The sequence below is a fragment of the Oncorhynchus nerka genome, linkage group LG11 (assembly GCF_034236695.1).
Source record: "Oncorhynchus nerka isolate Pitt River linkage group LG11, Oner_Uvic_2.0, whole genome shotgun sequence".
Lineage (NCBI taxonomy): Eukaryota > Metazoa > Chordata > Actinopteri > Salmoniformes > Salmonidae > Oncorhynchus > Oncorhynchus nerka.
Window position 1 is genome coordinate 16,428,049 of NC_088406.1, and position 20,160 is coordinate 16,448,208.

Below are 20,160 nucleotides of genomic sequence, written 5' to 3' on the forward strand. Positions count from 1 at the left end.
CTCTCGTTCTTTCTCTCTCTCTCTACTTGGTTATTTAATTCTTCCTCTCTTCTTCTTCTCTCTATCCCACCTCTATCACTCCCATGCCTCTTTCTCTCCCTCCCTCATTCCAAGGACGCCCCTATGTGTGTGTGTGTGTGTGTGTTGAGGCAGGTCTGGGCAGAGTCGGCATGTCTGTGTGACTGTGGGGTTTGATGGTTTGGTGGATTTAGAAGCCCCAAAGCACACACTCATCGCTGACTCTCACCATCATCGTTCTCATCAGACATTATCCACGGGCAACACTCAGGTAGGACAATCTCCATTAAACGGTGGGGCGAGGGGGCAGAGGGAGACAGAGGGCGAGGAAGGGACGGAGAGAGAAATTGACAGACGGAGAGAGGGGGGGATAAAGCGTAGGTACTGTGAGAGTGATCTGTGACTGACTTTCTCCTCTGCTCTCTTCTGTAGTGTGAATAAGCAAGGGGAAAGTGTGTGAGAGAAGTGAGAGATAAAGGGAAATAGGGATAGAGATCTTTCACACATCTTGTTGCTGTAGGGAATGTTTTTTCATTACACACACACACACACACACACACACACACACACACACACACACACACACACACACACACACACACACACACACACACACACATATAAGTAGGTGTTTACAGACTGTAGTTGAGTACCAAGCAAGTTCTCACATGCAGGAATAAAGCTAACCACACACACACCCTAACCAGAGCTTCCTCTGACCAGGGGGAAAGCAGGCATGGAGTCAGGGTCTGAAAGAAATGCTGGACTGGATTCTGAACCCAGGGTGAAGGCTGGTCTGGAGTCAGGGTCTGAAAGAAATGCTGGACTGGATTCTGAACCCAGGGTGAAGGCTGGTCTGGAGTCAGGGTCTGAAATAAATGCTGGACTGGATTCTGCACCCAGGGGGAAGGCTGGTCTGGAGTCAGGGTCTGAAATAAATGCTGGACTGGATTCTGCACCCAGGGGGAAAGCAGGACTGGAGTCTGGTGAGAACTGGATTCCAGAAGATGTGGCCCAATGGCTGGATCATATTGGAGTGTCTAACGAGCCCGAGCCCGACGGAGGTAGTCTACATATGCACCCCCTTCTCTCCCTGTGTGTGTGTGTGTGTGTGTGTGTGTGTGTGTGTGTGTGTGTGTGTGTGTGTGTGTGTGTGTGTGTGTGTGTGTGTGTGTGTGTGTGTGTGTGTGTGTGTGTGTGTGAAAAATAGGCTCTGATAAATATTACCTGTAACAAAACGCCAGGTGAGTTAGGTAGAGCTCTCTTTCCATCCATAAATCAGCATCCGTTTTACAGTTGAACCTAACTGAATCCATTAGGTTTTTGTGGGGGCGTGACATCATTGGAACCCTATATCCTGGGGTTGAACTATGACCCCCGGTTAGAGCCTTTCCGATTGGTATTGGTGAAAAGGCCCAGGGAAGAAAACTGAGGATGTTCTGTTTGAATAAGATGGCGTGAGTAGAGATGAGAGTGAGACCAATTGGATTACACAAGGAAATAAGAGAAGTAAAGGGGCTGTGGAATCATACAAATACAAGCCTAGTTCTGAGTCTTTTTTAGTCAGAGTAAGGGTTCTGGATGTTGTTATCTGGGAGATCCATTTGAAGTCTCTATAAAAATTGAGGTGGTGTCGATGAGAGTAACGAGGGCTTATGTTTTGTATCTAATGAGAAGAGCTCTGCGCCTCAAGAAGATTGGATTGGAGTGTGTTGTGTGGGGATCTTTATTCATTTATATACATGTATATATGTATATATTTGAACCCGGATGCAAGCCGCACCAATGTGTCAGAGAAAACGTGTGTGGATCTTTGAAGCAGGGCGTTAACTCTGCAACATGACATGATCTCTGTAGACAAGGAATATTATCTAGTGTCTCTACTCCTACTGCCATTACTTGATCCAATTCTTCACGTATATACTGTATCCTGGTGCTAGAAGTAAATGCAAAGGATACCGTATATATGTGAAGAATTGGATCAAGTGGTTGATGCACGCAAACTGACCCACATAAGAGCTGTCCAGCATGTCTCCTATCCGGAAGCAGTGAGACAAGTGGAAGAAAGAAGTGGAGTTGAAGAACTAATGGTAGCAGGAGTAGATACACCAGAGAATATTCCTTGTCTGCAGAGGGATTCTGACATGTCTCATGTTAAGGTGGATTTTGTAGCATTTACTGCATTGGTTATCAACTGCACAGTGCGAACAGAGAGGAAATCTGAGAAAACAGGCATCATTGTGAGTGTGGCTGAGTGTTTATTGGGACTCAAGTATTTTACAGCAGAGGTATTACAAGGAATCCTGTTGATGAATGCTCCATCTTCACAGGCCCTGAGCCTGTTCAGGAGGTGATCTGAACTGTTCCTGAAGGAGTGGGGTGTTTGTTTATTCATGTTTTGTATGATGTGGGGTCCAACGCCTAATGGAATATTTTCTGTTTCAATACAGTAGGTGGCAGCAATACACCATTTGGTGTAGTCTGTCATACAACCTTAATTAATAATAATAAGAAGACCCCTGGTCATTAGCCTGCGGGCGCTAGGACCCCGGCACGCCCCCCTGAACTGCAGGTCTTGCTTTGGCATTCCGCTCATGCCAAAACGAACGGTCCGGGGCTGATTACGATCGCGCTACTGTCGCAGACCCACGGCTGTTTGCGCCTCTGCCCGAATCTGCTTTTCTTAAAGCCGGGGGAGTCAGCATCAAGACCGGTTGCACCATTAGCGCGCGGAGAGAAGTGTCTCAACACGACCGGTCATTTAGTACCGAGGTAAACGTTTATGCCTGTATAAGGGAAAGAAGTGCGTGAGGTCAGCTTTCTTACAGCATGTGATGTTTTGGTCAGTTCAATCCACGCGCTCCTTGCGCACGCACAGACTCATTGAGCTGTCTCAAATTTTGTAGGGCCGTCTCTGACCGGCTTTCGGGAAGCTAACTAGCCTAAATAACTTTTGGGTGTTTGTCTTCAAAGTGTGCATTGCGGCTTGGTCGCAATTATAGCTGACTATATAGTGCTAGCATTTGGCTCCGGTTTTACTTCGTTCCGTAATGTGTCAGTTCAGTTGTCTAATTCTGTCCTTTAGTGCGTCAGTTGTCTATTTCTGTCCTTTAGTGCGTCAGTTGTCTATTTCGGCCTGTTAGTGCAGGGTTTACCAAACCCGGTCCTGGGGCCCCCCCTGGGTTCACGTTTTGGTTTTTGCCCTAGCACTACACAGATGATTTAAATACCAACTCATCATTAGCTTTGATTATTTGAATCAGTTATGTAGTGCTAGGGCAAAAACCTAGACATGAAGGGGGGGGGTGGCAGGACCGAGTTATGGAAACGGGGGGGGCAGGACCGAGTTATGGAAACGGGGGGGGGCAGGACCCACAACAGCAAGCTTGCTATGCATATGGTTAAAATATTCTCTGGACATCTTCCTCCTTTTACTGTGTGTGTGTGTGTGTGTGTGTGTGTGTGTGTGTGTCTCAGAGGACAGGCAATAGTTGGACATGTGGTTGAGTCTGTTTGCTTTGAGAGGTACTGGAGGGAAACACCAGGATGGGAATGCTGAGGACAGTAGATGACCAGACAGTGTCGTCTCCTGAGAACTAGGCACTAACACTCACCTGGTCCCTAACTTATTATAACTTATAAGTAAAAACAATTATTTAATTTTTGTTTCTTTTCCAGGTCTCTCTGTGTACCATAGTTTCCCAGGTGTCTTTGCACTGGAGGACGTCGTTCAGTGCCCCCCAGAAACAGTCCCCTTCACCATCAACAATGACCCCACCTCAATGACCACTCATCCACCGTTACTGTCCATCCTTCTCACCCGTCGCACCTCCACACCTTCCAGGGAACCAGGTACACTAGCAGTTAGGGGGAGATAAGCTAGGCCTTAGGCATGATACACCTGACATTGACCTCTGACCCCTGCTGTTTCCTAGGTGATGCAGCCTTGACGTTTGTGTCCCACCCCTGTGTGAGCGCCATGCGAGGAGAGGAGGACGAGGGCGGGAAGCTTCTCACAAGCACCATTCAAGAACAAACCAGCTACGGAGGAGGAGAGGGAGGATGGGGGCCTCAGAGTGACAACCTGAACCCCATGCAGCCCTCGCAGGTGGCCTCCCCACCCCTGCTGCAGCAACCGCCCAGCGGTGCCCCCACCTCAGACAGCCAACTACCACCTTACCCCCTTACCTTCCCTCACCGCCCACTAGCTCACCCCCAGTTGCGCTGGGCTCGGCAGGAGCCTCAGGGGCAGGAGCAGCAGGCTGACGGTAGCTCCCTGGAGAAACAAGGACCTCCCCAGCCCTCTCTCCCTCACCCCCCCCAACCCTCCCTCCAGCCCAGTTTAGAGGAGCTGCCGAGCTATGAGCAGGCCAAGGCCCAGACCCAGGGACAACACCACTACCAGGACCAGCTGTATTATACACTGGAGGACCACGCCTGCCTAGCCCCTCTCACACCCCAGACAGCCAGCCCTCAGCCTGGACCAGCTTAGCTCCTAACAGCCCCTCTGAGACCTCTAGCCCTGACACCAACACTGACCCCTCTCCTTTCCCCAGCCCCAGCCCACCCCTGGGCCCTCAGCAAGGCTTTATGAGTGATGGGGATGAGGCTGAGGGTTTGTCTATCTGGGGTGGAGGGGCCAATGGAGACTCTACTCTGAGGCAACTGAAGCAGGGTCATGTGTATTCCCTCAGCCAGAGGATCCTCCAAATCAGCGTTGAGGCCAATGGAACTAGTAATCTTCCCTCTAGAAACCCCTCCCTCAGTTACCCCCCACCCCTAAACATAACCCCACTCACAGGATCAGTAGACTCCCGCGGACCCCCACCAGAGTACCCCTTCAAGCCCACCCAGCCGCCCTTCTGCTCCCCCTCAGGGAAACCCCAGCCCCCTTCCTCTCATTCTGAGCTAGGCCCTCCCTTCATTGACCCCCCCTCTTCCACAATAATGGACTGGTCCACAGCCCAGCCAACCAGAGCTGAGAGCAACCCCCCACCTGAGTACCAGAGCAGGCGGCACCACCCCGGGACCCTAGGGGGTCCCTCAGTCCAGTACCACCACAGTCCCACACCCTCCCAGACCCACACCTCCACCCTTCTCCCCAACATCCAGGCCCAGACTTCTACCCTTGTCTCTCAGCTCCAACCCCAGCCTCAACAACCTTCCCCAGGCCCCTCCGGTGTGGAGGTGGTCATGGCAGCCAAGGTGCAGCAGATGGTCCAGCTGCTGTGTGAGGAGAACCAGACTCTGAGACACGAGCTGCTGACACACAGAGAGAAGGCCTCCAAACTGCACTGGGTACGAAGAAGTTTGTATGTGACTGTATAACTGACTCACTATAACCTTATAGGCCCCATTAGTCCATATTTTAATGTTTTGTGTGTTTTATATCATATTGTACAACAGCTGATAAAATGAACAGTGTAAAAGTATGAACACATTTGCTCATTGTTATTTCCTGATAGTTGCTGGTTGAAAATACAATCTACACAGGATCTTATAACCAGCAGTTTTGGCTTTCCATGGTGACATCACCATGTGGTAAATTGATTAATAGACCAATAAGAAAGAGTTCCAAACCTCTCTGCCAATAACAGCTACGTTTTGGTTTTCCCCTCCCCATTTAGACTTTTCCCAGACAGTCCTAGCAAAATTCTTGCTTGAGAAATGGTTTTGCTATAAAGCTATTTTTGAACATTTGAATGGAACTATATTACGGTAAGGTACTTAATTGTTACCCAGAAATGATTTGATATTGATATGAAAACGGCTTCATTTGGCTTTAAACCAGGGTTTAACAAACTCACCCCTCCCTAGACGCTTCACATTTTTGTACTAACCCTAAACTGGCACACCTGATTCACTTAGTCAACTAATCATCCACCCTGTCTTAAAGCATTAGGGGAAGACAAATATCTGACCCTATTTCAGTCATTTCTACAAACTACTCTTCCTTGTGCTGCAGTTAGAGGAGGAGCTCCAGAGGATCTCTGAAGAGTATGATTGGCTGATGAAGAGCTCGTCAAAGAGGGAGGGACTCGACCGAACAATGAGATGCAAACTGGAGGGGGAGATAAGACGCCTGACTGTCTTCAACAGAGACCTGAGAGGTAGGACAGGAGGGAGGGACCTGTAAAAGAATGTTGAAAATAAAATAAATAATTGGGTCCTTAAAGTGCCGTTCAACCTTCTTCTTAGCTGTATGTATGGGATTTGGGTAATTTTGACCAATAAGTTGTGTTAATAAAAGAGGAGTTGAACATGTTCATCTATGTTGTATGACTATGTTATGTCTGTGTATTACTATGTAATGTCTGTGTATTACTATGTTATGTCTGTGTATTACTATGTAATGTCTGTGTATTACTATGTAATGTCTGTGTATTACTATGTAATGTCTGTGTATTACTGTAATGTCTGTGTATTACTATGTTATGTCTGTGTATTACTATGTAATGTCTGTGTATTACTGTAATGTCTGTGTATTACTATGTTATGTCTGTGTATGACTATGTTATGTCTGTGTATTACTATGTTATGACTGTGTATTACTATGTTATATCTGTGTATTACTATGTTATGTCTGTGTATTACTATGTTATGACTGTGTATTACTATGTTATGTCTGTGTATGACTTATGTCTGTGTATTACTATGTTATGACTGTGTATGACTATGTTATGACTGTATTACTATGTTATGTCTGTGTATGTCTGTGTATTACTATGTTATGACTGTGTATTACTATGTTATGACTGTGTATTACTATGTTATGACTGTGTATTACTATGTTATGTCTGTGTATGACTTATGTCTGTGTATGACTATGTTATGACTGTATTACTATGTTATGTCTGTGTATTACTATGTTATGACTGTGTATTACTATGTTATGACTTTGTATTACTATGTTATGTCTGTGTATTACTATGTTATGTCTGTGTATTACTATGTTATGACTGTGTATTACTATGTTATGTCTGTGTATGTCTGTGTATTACTATGTTATGTCTGTGTATTACTATGTTATGTCTGTGTATTACTATGTTATGTCTGTGTATTACTATGTAATGTCTGTGTATTACTATGTTATGTCTGTGTATTACTATGTTATGACTGTGTATTACTATGTTATATCTGTATATTACTATGTTATGTCTGTGTATGTCTGTGTATTACTATGTTATGACTGTGTATTACTATGTTATGACTGTGTATTACTATGTTATGTCTGTGTATGACTTATGTCTGTGTATTACTATGTTATGACTGTGTATGACTATGTTATGACTGTATTACTATGTTATGTCTGTGTATGTCTGTGTATTACTATGTTATGACTGTGTATTACTATGTTATGACTGTGTATTACTATGTTATGACTGTGTATTACTATGTTATGTCTGTGTATGACTTATGTCTGTGTATGACTATGTTATGACTGTATTACTATGTTATGACTGTGTATTACTATGTTATGTCTGTGTATTACTATGTTATGTCTGTGTATTACTATGTTATGACTGTGTATTACTATGTTATGACTGTGTATTACTATGTTATGTCTGTGTATTACTATGTTATGACTTTGTATTACTATGTTATGTCTGTGTATGACTTATGTCTGTGTATTACTATGTTATGACTGTGTATTACTATGTTATGTCTGTGTATTACTATGTTATGTCTGTGTATGTCTGTGTATTACTATGTTATGTCTGTGTATTACTATGTTATGTCTGTGTATTACTATGTTATGTCTGTGTATTACTATGTTATGACTGTGTATTACTATGTTATGTCTGTATTACTATGTTATGACTGTGTTATGACTGTGTATGACTATGTTATGTCTGTGTATGACTGTGTTATGACTGTATGACTGTGTTATGTCTGTGTATGACTGTGTTATGTCTGTGTATGACTATGTTATGTCTGTGTATGACTGTTATGTCTGTGTATGACTGTGTATTACTATGTTATGTCTGTGTATGACTATGTAATGACTGTGTATGACTGTGTATTACTATGTTATGTCTGTGTATTACTATGTTATGTCTGTGTATGACTGTGTTATGTCTGTGTATTACTATGTTATGACTGTATTACTATGTTATGACTGTGTATTACTATGTTATGTCTGTGTATTACTATGTTATGTCTGTGTATGTCTGTGTATTACTATGTTATGTCTGTGTATTACTATTATGTCTGTGTATTACTATGTTATGTCTGTGTATTACTATGTTATGTCTGTGTATTACTATGTTATGACTGTGTATTACTATGTTATGTCTGTATTACTATGTTATGACTGTGTTATGACTGTGTATGACTATGTTATGTGTGTATGACTGTGTTATGACTGTATGACTGTGTTATGTCTGTGTATGACTGTGTTATGTCTGTGTATGACTGTATGACTGTGTATGACTGTGTATTACTATGTTATGACTGTGTATGACTATGTAATACTATGTTATGTCTGTGTATTACTATGTTATGTCTGTGTATGACTATGTTATGTCTGTGTATTACTATGTTATGTCTGTGTATGACTGTGTTATGTCTGTGTATTACTATGTTATGACTGTGTCACGTCTATGTAATGTCTATGTCTCAGATCGCCTGGAGACTGCCAATCAACAGCTAGCGTGCTGTGAGCCAGAAGGAGAGGAGGATGGACATGCTGCTGAGCTTAGTAAGTGTGTGTGTTTGTGTCTGTACTTGTGGTATTGATGAGTACTTGTGTGTTTGTGGTGTTGATGAGTGTTAGTGAGTGGGAATGAGGACACACCCAGCATTTAGGTTTTCCTCTCTTCTTTCCTCTCTTCTCTCCACCACTCCCTCTCTTCCCAGGCTAAATTCAGCACACATACAATTATCCCATTTCCTTTTAGCCACACACACACGCACACACACACACATGCACGGACGTGCACACACACACACTTACTTTTATTAGAGAGTCAGTGTGAATACAGACAGTGACCTCGTCTGGCCTGGAAACCCAAACAGAGAGAACTTTCTCCTCCTGACCACCACCTTTCTCACATGATCACGCTCTGTCTCCCTCCCTCTCTCTCTCTTTCCCACTCACTCCCCTCTGTCTCTTCCACTGACACTCTCCCACTGCCTAGCTCTCTCTCTCTCTCTCTCTCTCTCTCTCTCTCCCACCACTCCCTCTCTCCCCATTTCTCTCCCTCCCTGGGCACCATGAGAGAGGAGAGGAAGTGTTTGTTGTATTTCACTGGGCTGTCTGGTATGTAACACCAGGAATGAGGGATAGAGTGGGGAGGGAGAGATAAAGAGAGGGGGAGGCCAGTAGAGACAGGCAAAGGGAGGGAAAGGGTGTATATCTTATAGCAGTTTTAGGACAGGTGCTGTTTCAACGTGTCAGCCCCCCCCCCCCCCCACAAACTACCCAAATACTCTGCACCATATCTCCTCCTCTCCTCCCTTCCCTTTACACACACCTGTCTCTCTCCCCCCTCCCTCCTCTCTCCCTCTACACACACCTGTCTCCTCTCTCTCCCTCCTCCACACACCTGTCTCTCTCCCCTCCTCCCTTTACACACCTGTCTCTCTCCCCTCCTCCTTCCTCCTCTTTACACACCCTGTCTCTCTCCCCTCCTCCCTCTACACACCTCCCTCCTTACACACACTGTCTCTCTCCCCCTCCTCCCTCTACACACACCTGTCTCTCTCCCCTCCTCCCTTTACACACACCTGTCTCTCTCCCCTCCTCCCTTTACACACACCTGTCTCTCTCCCCTCCTCCCTTTACACACCTGTCTCTCTCCCCTCCTCCCTCTACACACACCTGTCTCTCTCCCCTCCCTCCCTTTACCTGTCTCTCTCCCCCCTCCTCCCTCTACACACACCTGTCTCTCTCCCCTCCTCCCACACACCTGTCTCCTCCCTCCCCTCCTCCCTCTACACACACCTGTCTCTCTCCCCTCCTCCCTCTACACACACCTGTCTCTCTCCCCTCCTCCCTCTACACACACCTGTCTCTCTCCCCTCCTCCCTTTACACACACCTGTCTCTCTCCCCTCCTCCCTCTACACACACCTGTCTCTCTCCCCTCCTCCCTCTACACACACCTGTCTCTCTCCCCTCCTCCCTTTACACACCTGTCTCTCTCCCCTCCTCCACACCTCTCTCTCCCCTCCTCCCCTCTACACACACCTGTCTCTCTCCCCTCCTCCCTTTACACACACCTGTCTCTCTCCCCCTCCTCTACACACACCTGTCTCTCTCCCCTCCTCCCTTTAAACACACCTGCCTCTCTCTCCTCTTCTGCATGTGTGTGACATGTTAACCCAGAGACAAAGGGGAATGATCTGGTCTGTGCTGGGAATGCAGCTTCAGCAGATTCCCCCCTTCCCTCCCCCACCCAACACACATCCACCCCTACCCAGAGTTTGGTCAACAGTAGAGCTGGATACCATGTTGCTACCTTTGAACATTCCAGTCATGAGGAGTATTGGGTTCTCTAATTCTAACTTTAAAGGGTTGGTAAGTCTGATTTGAGCATTTTGTCTCTTATCTTCCCCCTTTCCTTCTCTCTGTTTCTCGCTGTCTCTCAGGGGATGGACTGATAGAGAAAGAGCGTTTGGAGGAAGAGGTGGAGAAGCAGCAGCGGAGGGCAGAGAGACTGGAGTCAGCTCTGAGCAGCGCCCAGCAGAGAGCACTACACTTAGAGGAAGAGGTATACATCACGTCACAGTATATCACATTACGTCACGGTATATCACATCACAGTATATCACATTACATCACGGTATATCACATTACATCACGGTATATCACATCACGTCACAGTATATCACATCACGTCACAGTATATCACATTACATCACGGTATATTAAATTACGTCACAATATATCACATTACGTCACGGTATATCACATTACGTCACGTTATAACACATTACGTCACAGTATATCACATCACGTCACGTTATATCACATTACGTCACAGTATATCACATTACATCACAGTATATTACATTACGTCACGGTATATCACATTACGTCACGGTATATCACATTACGTCACAGTATATCACATTACATCACGGTATATCACATCACGTCACAGTATATCACATCACGTCACGGTATATCACATTACGTCACGGTATATCACATTACGTCACAGTATATCACATTATGTCACGGTATATCACATTACGTCACGGTATATCACATCACATTACGTCACGGTATATCACATCACATTACGTCACGGTATATCACATTACGTCACGGTATATCACATTACGCCACAGTATATCACATTACGTCACAGTATATCACATTACGTCACGGTATATCACATTACGCCACGGTATATCACATTACGTCACAGTATATCACATTACGTAATGGTATATCACATTACATTACGTCACGGTAAATCACATTACATCACGGTATATCACATCACATTACGTCACAGTATATCACATTACGTCACAGTATATCACATTACGTCACGATATATCACATTACGTCACAGTATATCACATTATGTCACGGTATATCACATTATGTCACAGTATATCACATTACGTCACGGTATATCACATCACGATATATCACATCACATTACGTCACGATATATCACATTACGTCACAGTTTATCACATTACATCACGGTATATCACATTACGTCACGGTATATCACATTACATTACGTCACGGTATATCACATTACGTCACGGTATATCACATTATGTCACTGTATATCACATTACGTCACGGTATATCACATCACATTACGTCACGGTATATCACATCACATTACGTCACGGTATATCACATCACATTACGTCACGGTATATCACATTACGTCACGGTATATCACATTACGTCACGGTATATCACATTACGCCACGGTATATCACATTACGCCACAGTATATCACATTACGTCACAGTATATCACATTACGTCACAGTATATCACATTATATCACATTACGTCACGGAAATCACATTACGTCACAGTATATCACATTATATCACATTACGTCACAGTATATCACATTACGTCACAGTATATATAAAGTAATCCCCCTTAAAAGATTTAGATGCACTACTGTTCCACTGGATGTCATAAGGTGAATGCACCAATTTGTAAGTCGCTCTGGATAAGAGCGTCTGCTAAATGACTTAAATGTAAATGTAAATGTAATTATATCACATTACGTCACATCACATCACATTACGTCACGATATATCACATTACGTCACAGTTTATCACATTACATTATATCACGGTATATCACATTACGTCACGGTATATCACATCACATTACGTCACGGTATATCACATTACGGTATATCACATTACGTCACGGTATATCACATCACATTACGTCACGGTATATCACATTACGTCACGGTATATCACATCACATTACGTCACGGTATATCACATTACGTCACGGTATATCACATCACATTACGTCACTGTATATCACATTACGTCACGGTATATCACATCACATTACGTCACGGTATATCACATTACGCCACAGTATATCACATCACATTACGTCACGGTATATCACATTACATCACGGTATATCACATTATATCACAGTATATCACATTATATCACATTACGTCACGGAAATCACATTATAACACAGTATATCACATTACGTCACGGTATATCACATTACGTCACAGTATATCACATTATATCACATTACGTCACGGTATATCACATTACGTCACGGTATATCACATTACGTCACAGTATATCACATCACATTACGTCACGGTATATCACATTACGTCACAGTATATATCACATTACGTATATCACGGTATATCACATCACATTACGTCACGGTATATCACATTACATCACGGTATATCACATCACATTACGTCACGGTATATCACATTACGTCACGGTATATCACATTACGCCACAGTATATCACATCACGTCACGGTATATCACATTACATCACGGTATATCACATTATATCACAGTATATCACATTACGTCACGGAAATCACATTATAACACAGTATATCACATTACGTCACGGTATATCACATTACGTCACAGTATATCACATTACGTCATTCATTCAGACACTTATTCACACACCATATACACATACAGATCAATCTAACATACTGTATCTATGTCCATTCCTCCCTGGTGTGTGTAGCTACGTGTGAAGTGTGTGTATGCGGCACGTGTGGAAGGGTTGCAGCATGCTGTGGTGCAGTTGCAGACGGCCTGTGAGAAGAGAGAGCAGCTTGAGAGACGCCTGCGCACACGGCTGGAGAGAGAGCTACACACACTGCGCACGCAACAGGTACCACACATAACGCTCTCTTGGCGGCTGTCATAACAATGGCATAACAGGTCATATTCTATTTGTTAATGCATCAAATGGGTCTGGATTGTCCTAAACCTTTTTAAAAATGATTTTTTACATGTCTCTTCCTTCTTCCAAACCTCCTCCTCGCTCTCCTCCCCTCAGAGAGTGTGTGGGGGTGTGCTTGGGACCACTGGGCCAGGTGGGGGTGGGGGTGTAGGGGAGGGCAGTGCCCCTGCTCTGAGGGAGCTGCTGAGGCAGAGGGAGGAGAGGGTTCTGGCTCTAGAGGCTGACTCTACCCGTTGGGAACAGAAGTACCTGCAGGAGAACGCCATGAGACACTTTAACATGGAGACTGCTGCTACTGCCAACACACACAGGTACACACACATCCCAACAGGTCACTCATGCACACAGGTACACACACATCCCAACAGGTCACTCATGCACACAGGTACACACACATCCCAACAGGTCACTCATGCACACAGGTACACACACATCCCAACAGGTCACTCATGCACACAGGTAGAGATGGCGTTGCAGTGGACAGAATCTGTTTTCCACGGGCTCCTGACCAATTCCGCTGTTTTTTATTTTTATACTGATCTTAACATTTTTTGAACATAATATCTCTGCCATAATTTCCTATGACCGAAAACAGCTTCTTGAGATCAGAACAGCGATAACTAACCTCGATTTGGATGACAATTTCAACTTCAACGAATCGGCAGCTCTGGACGTGCTGCTTCCTCCGGACCAGGCCCTAATTCCCGGGATTCAAAAGAGGAAGTGACGGCACAAAAGAGGCAAACCGGCATCCTGACGAGTACGTCTGGTGAATCTAATAACCATCTACCCTCCGTTCTGTTGGTGAAGAGAAGAGTTTGTTCATCAGAGAACAAACTGGACGAGCTCCGTTCGAAACTATCCTGTCAATGGGATCCGAAGAACTGTAATATGTTTCTCGGAGTCGTGGCTGGACAAGGACATTGATAATATACGTCTCGCTGGCTTTTCTGTGCGTTGTCAAGACCGGTTGGCAGCCTCGGGTAAGATGAGGGGGGAGTGGTGTTAACAGCTGGGGCACAATCTCTAATAGTAAGGAAGTCTCGAGCTTTTGCTAGCCTGAGTTAGAATACATCATGATGAGCTGCAGACCGTACTAACTACCAAGAGAGTTTTCATCCATATATTTCCTAGCTGTCTATATACCTCCACAGACCGATGCTGGCACTAAGACCACACTCAATGAGCTGCATAGGGCCATAAGCAAACAAGGAAATCCACACCATGTGGCAGCACTTCTCATGGCCAGTGATTTTAATGCAGGGAAACTGAAATCTGTGTGAACTCATTATCACCAGCACGTCACCTTTGCAACTAGAGGTGACAAAACTCTAGATCACCTTTACTCCACACACAGAGAGGTGACAACTCTAGATCCCCTTTACTCCACACACAGAACGGTGACAACTCTAGATCACCTTTACTCCACACACAGAACGGTGACAAAACTCTAGATCACCTTTAATCCACACACAGAGAGGTGACAACTCTAGATCACCTTTACTCCACACACAGAGAGGTGACAACTCTAGATCACCTTTACTCCACACACAGAGAGGTGACAACTCTAGATCACCTTTACTCCACACACAGAGAGGTGACAACTCTAGATCACCTTTACTCTACACACAGAACGGTGACAGAACTAGATCACCGGGGCGCCAGGTAGCCTAGCGGTTAGAGCGTAGAGGCGGCAGGTAGCCTAGCGGTTAGAGCGTAGAGGCGGCGGCAGGTAGCCTAGCGGTTAGAGCGTAGAGGCGGCGGCAGGTAGCCTAGCGGTTAGAGCGTAGAGGCGGCGGCAGGTAGCCTAGCGGTTAGAGCGTAGAGGCGGCGGCAGGTAGCCTAGCGGTTAGAGCGTAGAGGCGGCAGGTAGCCTAGCGGTTAGAGCGTAGAGGCGGCAGGTAGCCTGCGGTTAGAGCGTGAGGCGGCAGGTAGCCTAGCGGTTAGAGCGTAGAGGCGGCAGGTAGCCTAGCGGTTAGAGCGTAGAGGCGGCGGTAGCCTAGGTAGAGCCTAGAGGCGGTTAGCGGTTAGAGCGTAGAGGCGGCAGGTAGCCTAGCGGTTAGGTAGCCAGGTAGCCTAGCGGTTAGAGCGTAGAGGCGGCGGCAGGTAGCCTAGCGGTTAGAGCGTAGAGGCGGCGGCAGGTAGCCTAGCGGTTAGAGCGTAGAGGCGGCAGGTAGCCTAGCGGTTAGAGCGTAGAGGCGGCAGGTAGCCTAGCGGTTAGAGCGTAGAGGCGGCAGGTAGCCTAGCGGTTAGAGCGTAGAGGCGGCAGGTAGCCTAGCGAGGCGGCAGGTAGCCTAGCGGTTAGAGCGTAGAGGCGGCAGGTAGCCTAGCGGTTAGAGCGTAGAGGCGGCAGGTAGCCTAGCGGTTAGAGCGTAGAGGCGGCAGGTAGCCTAGCGGTTAGAGCGTAGAGGCGGCAGGTAGCCTAGTGGTTAGAGCGTAGAGGCGGCAGGTAGCCTAGCGGTTAGAGCGTAGAGGCGGCAGGTAGCCTAGTGGTTAGAGCGTAGAGGCGGCAGGTAGCCTAGCGGTTAGAGCGTAGAGGCGGCAGGTAGCCTAGTGGTTAGAGCGTTGGGCCAGTAATCAAAAGTTGTTAGATCAAATTCCTGAGCTAGGCCGTCATTGTAAATAAGAATTTGTTTTTAACTGACTTGTCAAGTTAAATAAAGGTTCAATAACAAAACAATTACTCCACACAGAGAGGCATACTGTACATAGCATACTGTACATGTACATAGCATACTGTACATAGCTAACACGCCCTCCCGTTGGCAAATCTGACCATAACTATATCCTCCTGATTTCTGCTTTAAAAAATGTAAAACAGGAGGTACCAGTAACGTGCTCTATACGGAAGTAGTCTGATGAAGTGGATGCTAAGCTAAAGGACTGTTTCCCTAGCACAGACTGAAATATGTTCTGGATTCAACGATAACATTGAGTTTACCACATCAGTCAGAAGGCATCATTAATATGTGCATCGACAACATTGTCCCCAAAGTGACCATATTCCAACCAGAAGCCATGGATTACAGGCAACATCCGCACTGAGCTGCCGCTTTCAAGGGGAGGGACACTACTCCAGACGCTTATAAGAAACCCCACTACGACCCCCGACGAGCCATCAAACAGGCAAAGCGTCAATACAGGACTAAGATCGGATCTTACTACACCGGCTCTGACGTTTGTCAGATGTGGCAGGGCTGGCAAACTATCACTGGTTACAAAGGGAAACCTAGCTGTGAGCCTACCAGACCAACCAAATGCCTTCTACCAGCTGTTCCAGATGACTGTGATCAGGCTCTCTGTAGCCAATGTGAGTAAGACCTTTAAACAGGTTAACATTCACAAGGTTGTGTGTGTATGTCTGTAGGGACCCCTTGGTGGTGCACTCTCACAGTGGTAGCTACAGTGAGATGACGGGCTGCACACTGTGTCAGGAGGATGATGTACAGCAGGCTACCAGACGCTGCAATGACATGGAGCACAGGTACACACATTATACTGTATATAAAAAGAGTTGAAGTCAGAATTTTACATATACCTTAGCCAAATAAATTCAAACTCCGTTTCACAATTCCTGACATTTAATCCTAGTAAAAATCAGTTATGATCACCACTTTATTTTAAGAATGTGAAATATCAGAATAATAGTATAATTATTATTATTATTATTTTTTTTTTTCATCACATTCCCAGTGGGTGAGAAGTTTACATACACTCAATATTTGGTAGCATTTCCTTTAAATTGTTTAACTTGGGTCAAACGTTTTGGGTATCCTTCCACAAGCTTCCCACAACAAGTTGGGTGAATGTTGGCCCATTCCTCCTGACAGAGGTGGTGTAGCTGGGTCAGGTTTGTAGGCCTCCTTGCTCAAACACGCTTTTTCCAGTTATGCCCACAAATTTAGTATTGAGTATTTAGTATTGAGGTCAGGGCTTTGTGATGGCCACTCCAATACCTTGACTTTGAAGTCCTTAAGCCATTTTGCCACAACTTTGGAAGTATTCTTGGGGTCAATGTCCATTTGGAAGACCCATTTGCGACCAAGCTTTAACTTCCTGACTGATGTCTTGAGATGTTGCTTCAATATATCCACATAATTTTCCCTACCTCATGATGCCATCTATTTTGTGAAGTGCACCAGTTCCTCCTGCTTCACGGTCGGGATGGTGTTCTTCGGCTTGCAAGCATCCCCCTTTTTCCTCCAAACATAACAATGATTATTATGGCCAAACAGTTCTATTTTTGTTTCATCAGACCAGAGGACATTTCTCAAAAAGTACGAACTTTATCCCCATGTGCAGTTGCAAACCGTAGTCTGTCTTTTTGATGGCGGTTTTGGAGCAGTGTCTTCTTCCTTGCTGAGCCCTTTCAGGTTATGTCCATAAAGGACTTGTTTTGTTTCCTCCAGCATCTTCACAAGGTCCTTTGCTGTTGTTCTTGGATTGATTTGCACTTTTCACACTGAAGTACGTTCATCTCTAGGAGACAGAACGTGTCTCCTTCCTGAGCGGTATGGCATCTGCGTGGTCCCATGGTGTTTATACTTGCGTACTATTGTTTGTACAGATAAACGTGGTACCTTCAGGCATTTGGTAATTGCTCCCATGGATGAACCAGACTTGTGGAGGTCCCAAGTTTTCTTGCTGAGGTCTTGACTGATTTCTTTTGATTTTCCCATGATGTCAAGCAAAGAGGAACAGAGTTTGAATGTAGGCCTTGAAATACATCCACAGGTACACCTCCAATTGACTCAAATGATGTCAATTAGCCTATCAGAAGCTTCTATAACCATGACATAATTTTCTGGAATTTTCCAAGCTGTTTAAAGGCACAGTCAATTTAGTGTATGTAAACTTCTGACCCACTGGAATTGTGATACAGTGAGTTATAAGTGAAATAATCTGTCTGTAAACAATTGTTGGGAAAAGTACTTGTGTCATGCACAAAGTAGATGTCCTAACCGTCTTACCAAAACTATAGTTTGTTAACAAGAAATTTGTGGAGTGATTGAAAAACAAGTTTTAATGACTCCAACCTAAGAGTATGTAAACTTCTGACTTCAACTAATATGTATATATATATATATCACACACACACCATCAGAGTTGCTGATCTTGTCTAAAAGGCATCTTGATTATTCATTTATTTGTATTGGTTCACTCTGACTTTTAGTCAATAGGATCAAGGTTGTGTTTTCTGTGTTTGTGTACAGGATAAGGAACCTGTATGCTCAGCTGATAGAGAAGGATGCGTTGATAAAGGTTTTACAGCAACGGAACTCTCGCGGTGACCTCAGCGCCCTCCGCCCTGCCCGCTCCACCCCCTCCATCTCCTTAGCAACAGGACTGCACCCACGACAAGCTTCCCAGACAGACGAGAGGAAAGAGAGAAACCTCCTCCCTTCCCTCCCCCTCCTCCTCTCTTCCCCACCTTCCTCTTTATCTACCACCTCCTCCCTCCCTTCCACCCTGCCTTTCTCCTCCACCCTCCCCTACTCCACTACACCATCTTATTCATCCACCCTGCCTTTCTCCTCCACCCTGCCTCTCTCCTCCTCCCTCCAATTCTCTATCCATCCCCTCTCCTCCTCCCTCCCCTCCACTCCTCTACTATCCTCCCATTCTAAGACGGGTAGTAGAGACAGCAGCACTCAGACTGACAAAGGTTCAGAGTCCCTCAAAGTCCTGCCCCTCCCCAGCAGAGCCTGGCTGGGATTGGTCAGGACCCAGAGGACAGGTGAGTGACAGCTAAGACTGAACAATCAAGGAACAGTGAACCCAGTCCAAAATGTAATGTAAAACTGACCCTAGTTCAGCAACTTCATTCTAATGTTGGATCTGATATTCTACATGTCTTCAGCTAAGTGTTCTTTCTGTCTCCATAGATACGACTAGAACCCATCCCCCACACCACACAGGCACAGACTTAGTGGAGATCCTCATCTAATGGACACGGTGGTGTCTTGTGAAGCTACTGCTTTACAACTGAGGATGAAACAAACTTAAGTAGTGATGGCTGACTGATAGACTGGAAACTGGAGGCTCATTGGATGGCAGAAAGAAAGAGAGAGAGAGAGAGAGAGAGAGAGAGAGATAGGGGAAGACCTCTGTCCTGCTCTAAAACTGTGCCTTTAGTCTGGTAAAGTTATTTTCAAGTTGCATTGTGTTGCGTGTGTATTTTTCATCAGTTAAATGCATTTCAGAGGCACGTTTACTTTGTTGGAAAGCCTGCATTTTTGTACAAATGAACTGTACAGAAAGATTAGATTTGTAAAACTTTTATTTCTGCTGAGAGTTAATATTGATTTCGTCCACAAAAACATTTCAAACTTCTTTGATTTTTAAATGGATTTTACTGTGCTGCGTGACAATGAATATAAACAGGAACTTTGTCTCCCCCTGCTGTCAGTCTGTAACTTTGTTTTCTAATCAATTCATTGTATTAGCTATCAACAAGGTATGTTAAGGGCCTGTTCACTGCTGACTTTGTCCCTCTAGGATCGGCATTGTCTGCTCCTGCATTACACACAACACCAGGGTTGGGGTAGATGTGTTTAACTGTTCACATACACACACAGAGTCCTGGATAATGAGGCCCTTTCTGTTCTACATGACTAAGCAGGAGAAACAGTGTGTGTGTTTCATACAGACCTAATTACCTGAGCGATTAATTATGTAAATAATTGACAGCTGGTAAGCCTTCAGCGGAGGCACGTGGGCT

General features: G+C 45.1%; 1 protein-coding gene across 1 annotated transcript; it reads left to right on the top strand.

The window, feature by feature from the left end:
• The first annotated feature begins 165 nt into the window (after positions 1-165).
• Positions 166-19,837, top strand: amotl1 (angiomotin like 1). Its single transcript, XM_065024254.1, is given in 13 exon segments — positions 166-289; positions 742-1,082; positions 3,697-3,870; positions 3,954-4,451; positions 4,454-5,316; positions 5,984-6,128; positions 8,642-8,719; positions 10,611-10,732; positions 13,218-13,367; positions 13,536-13,750; positions 16,807-16,923; positions 18,653-19,176; positions 19,325-19,837. Coding segments are annotated over 12 exon segments (3,276 nt in total). The 5' UTR covers positions 166-289; positions 742-754; the 3' UTR covers positions 19,387-19,837.
• The last annotated feature ends 323 nt before the right edge of the window (positions 19,838-20,160 follow it).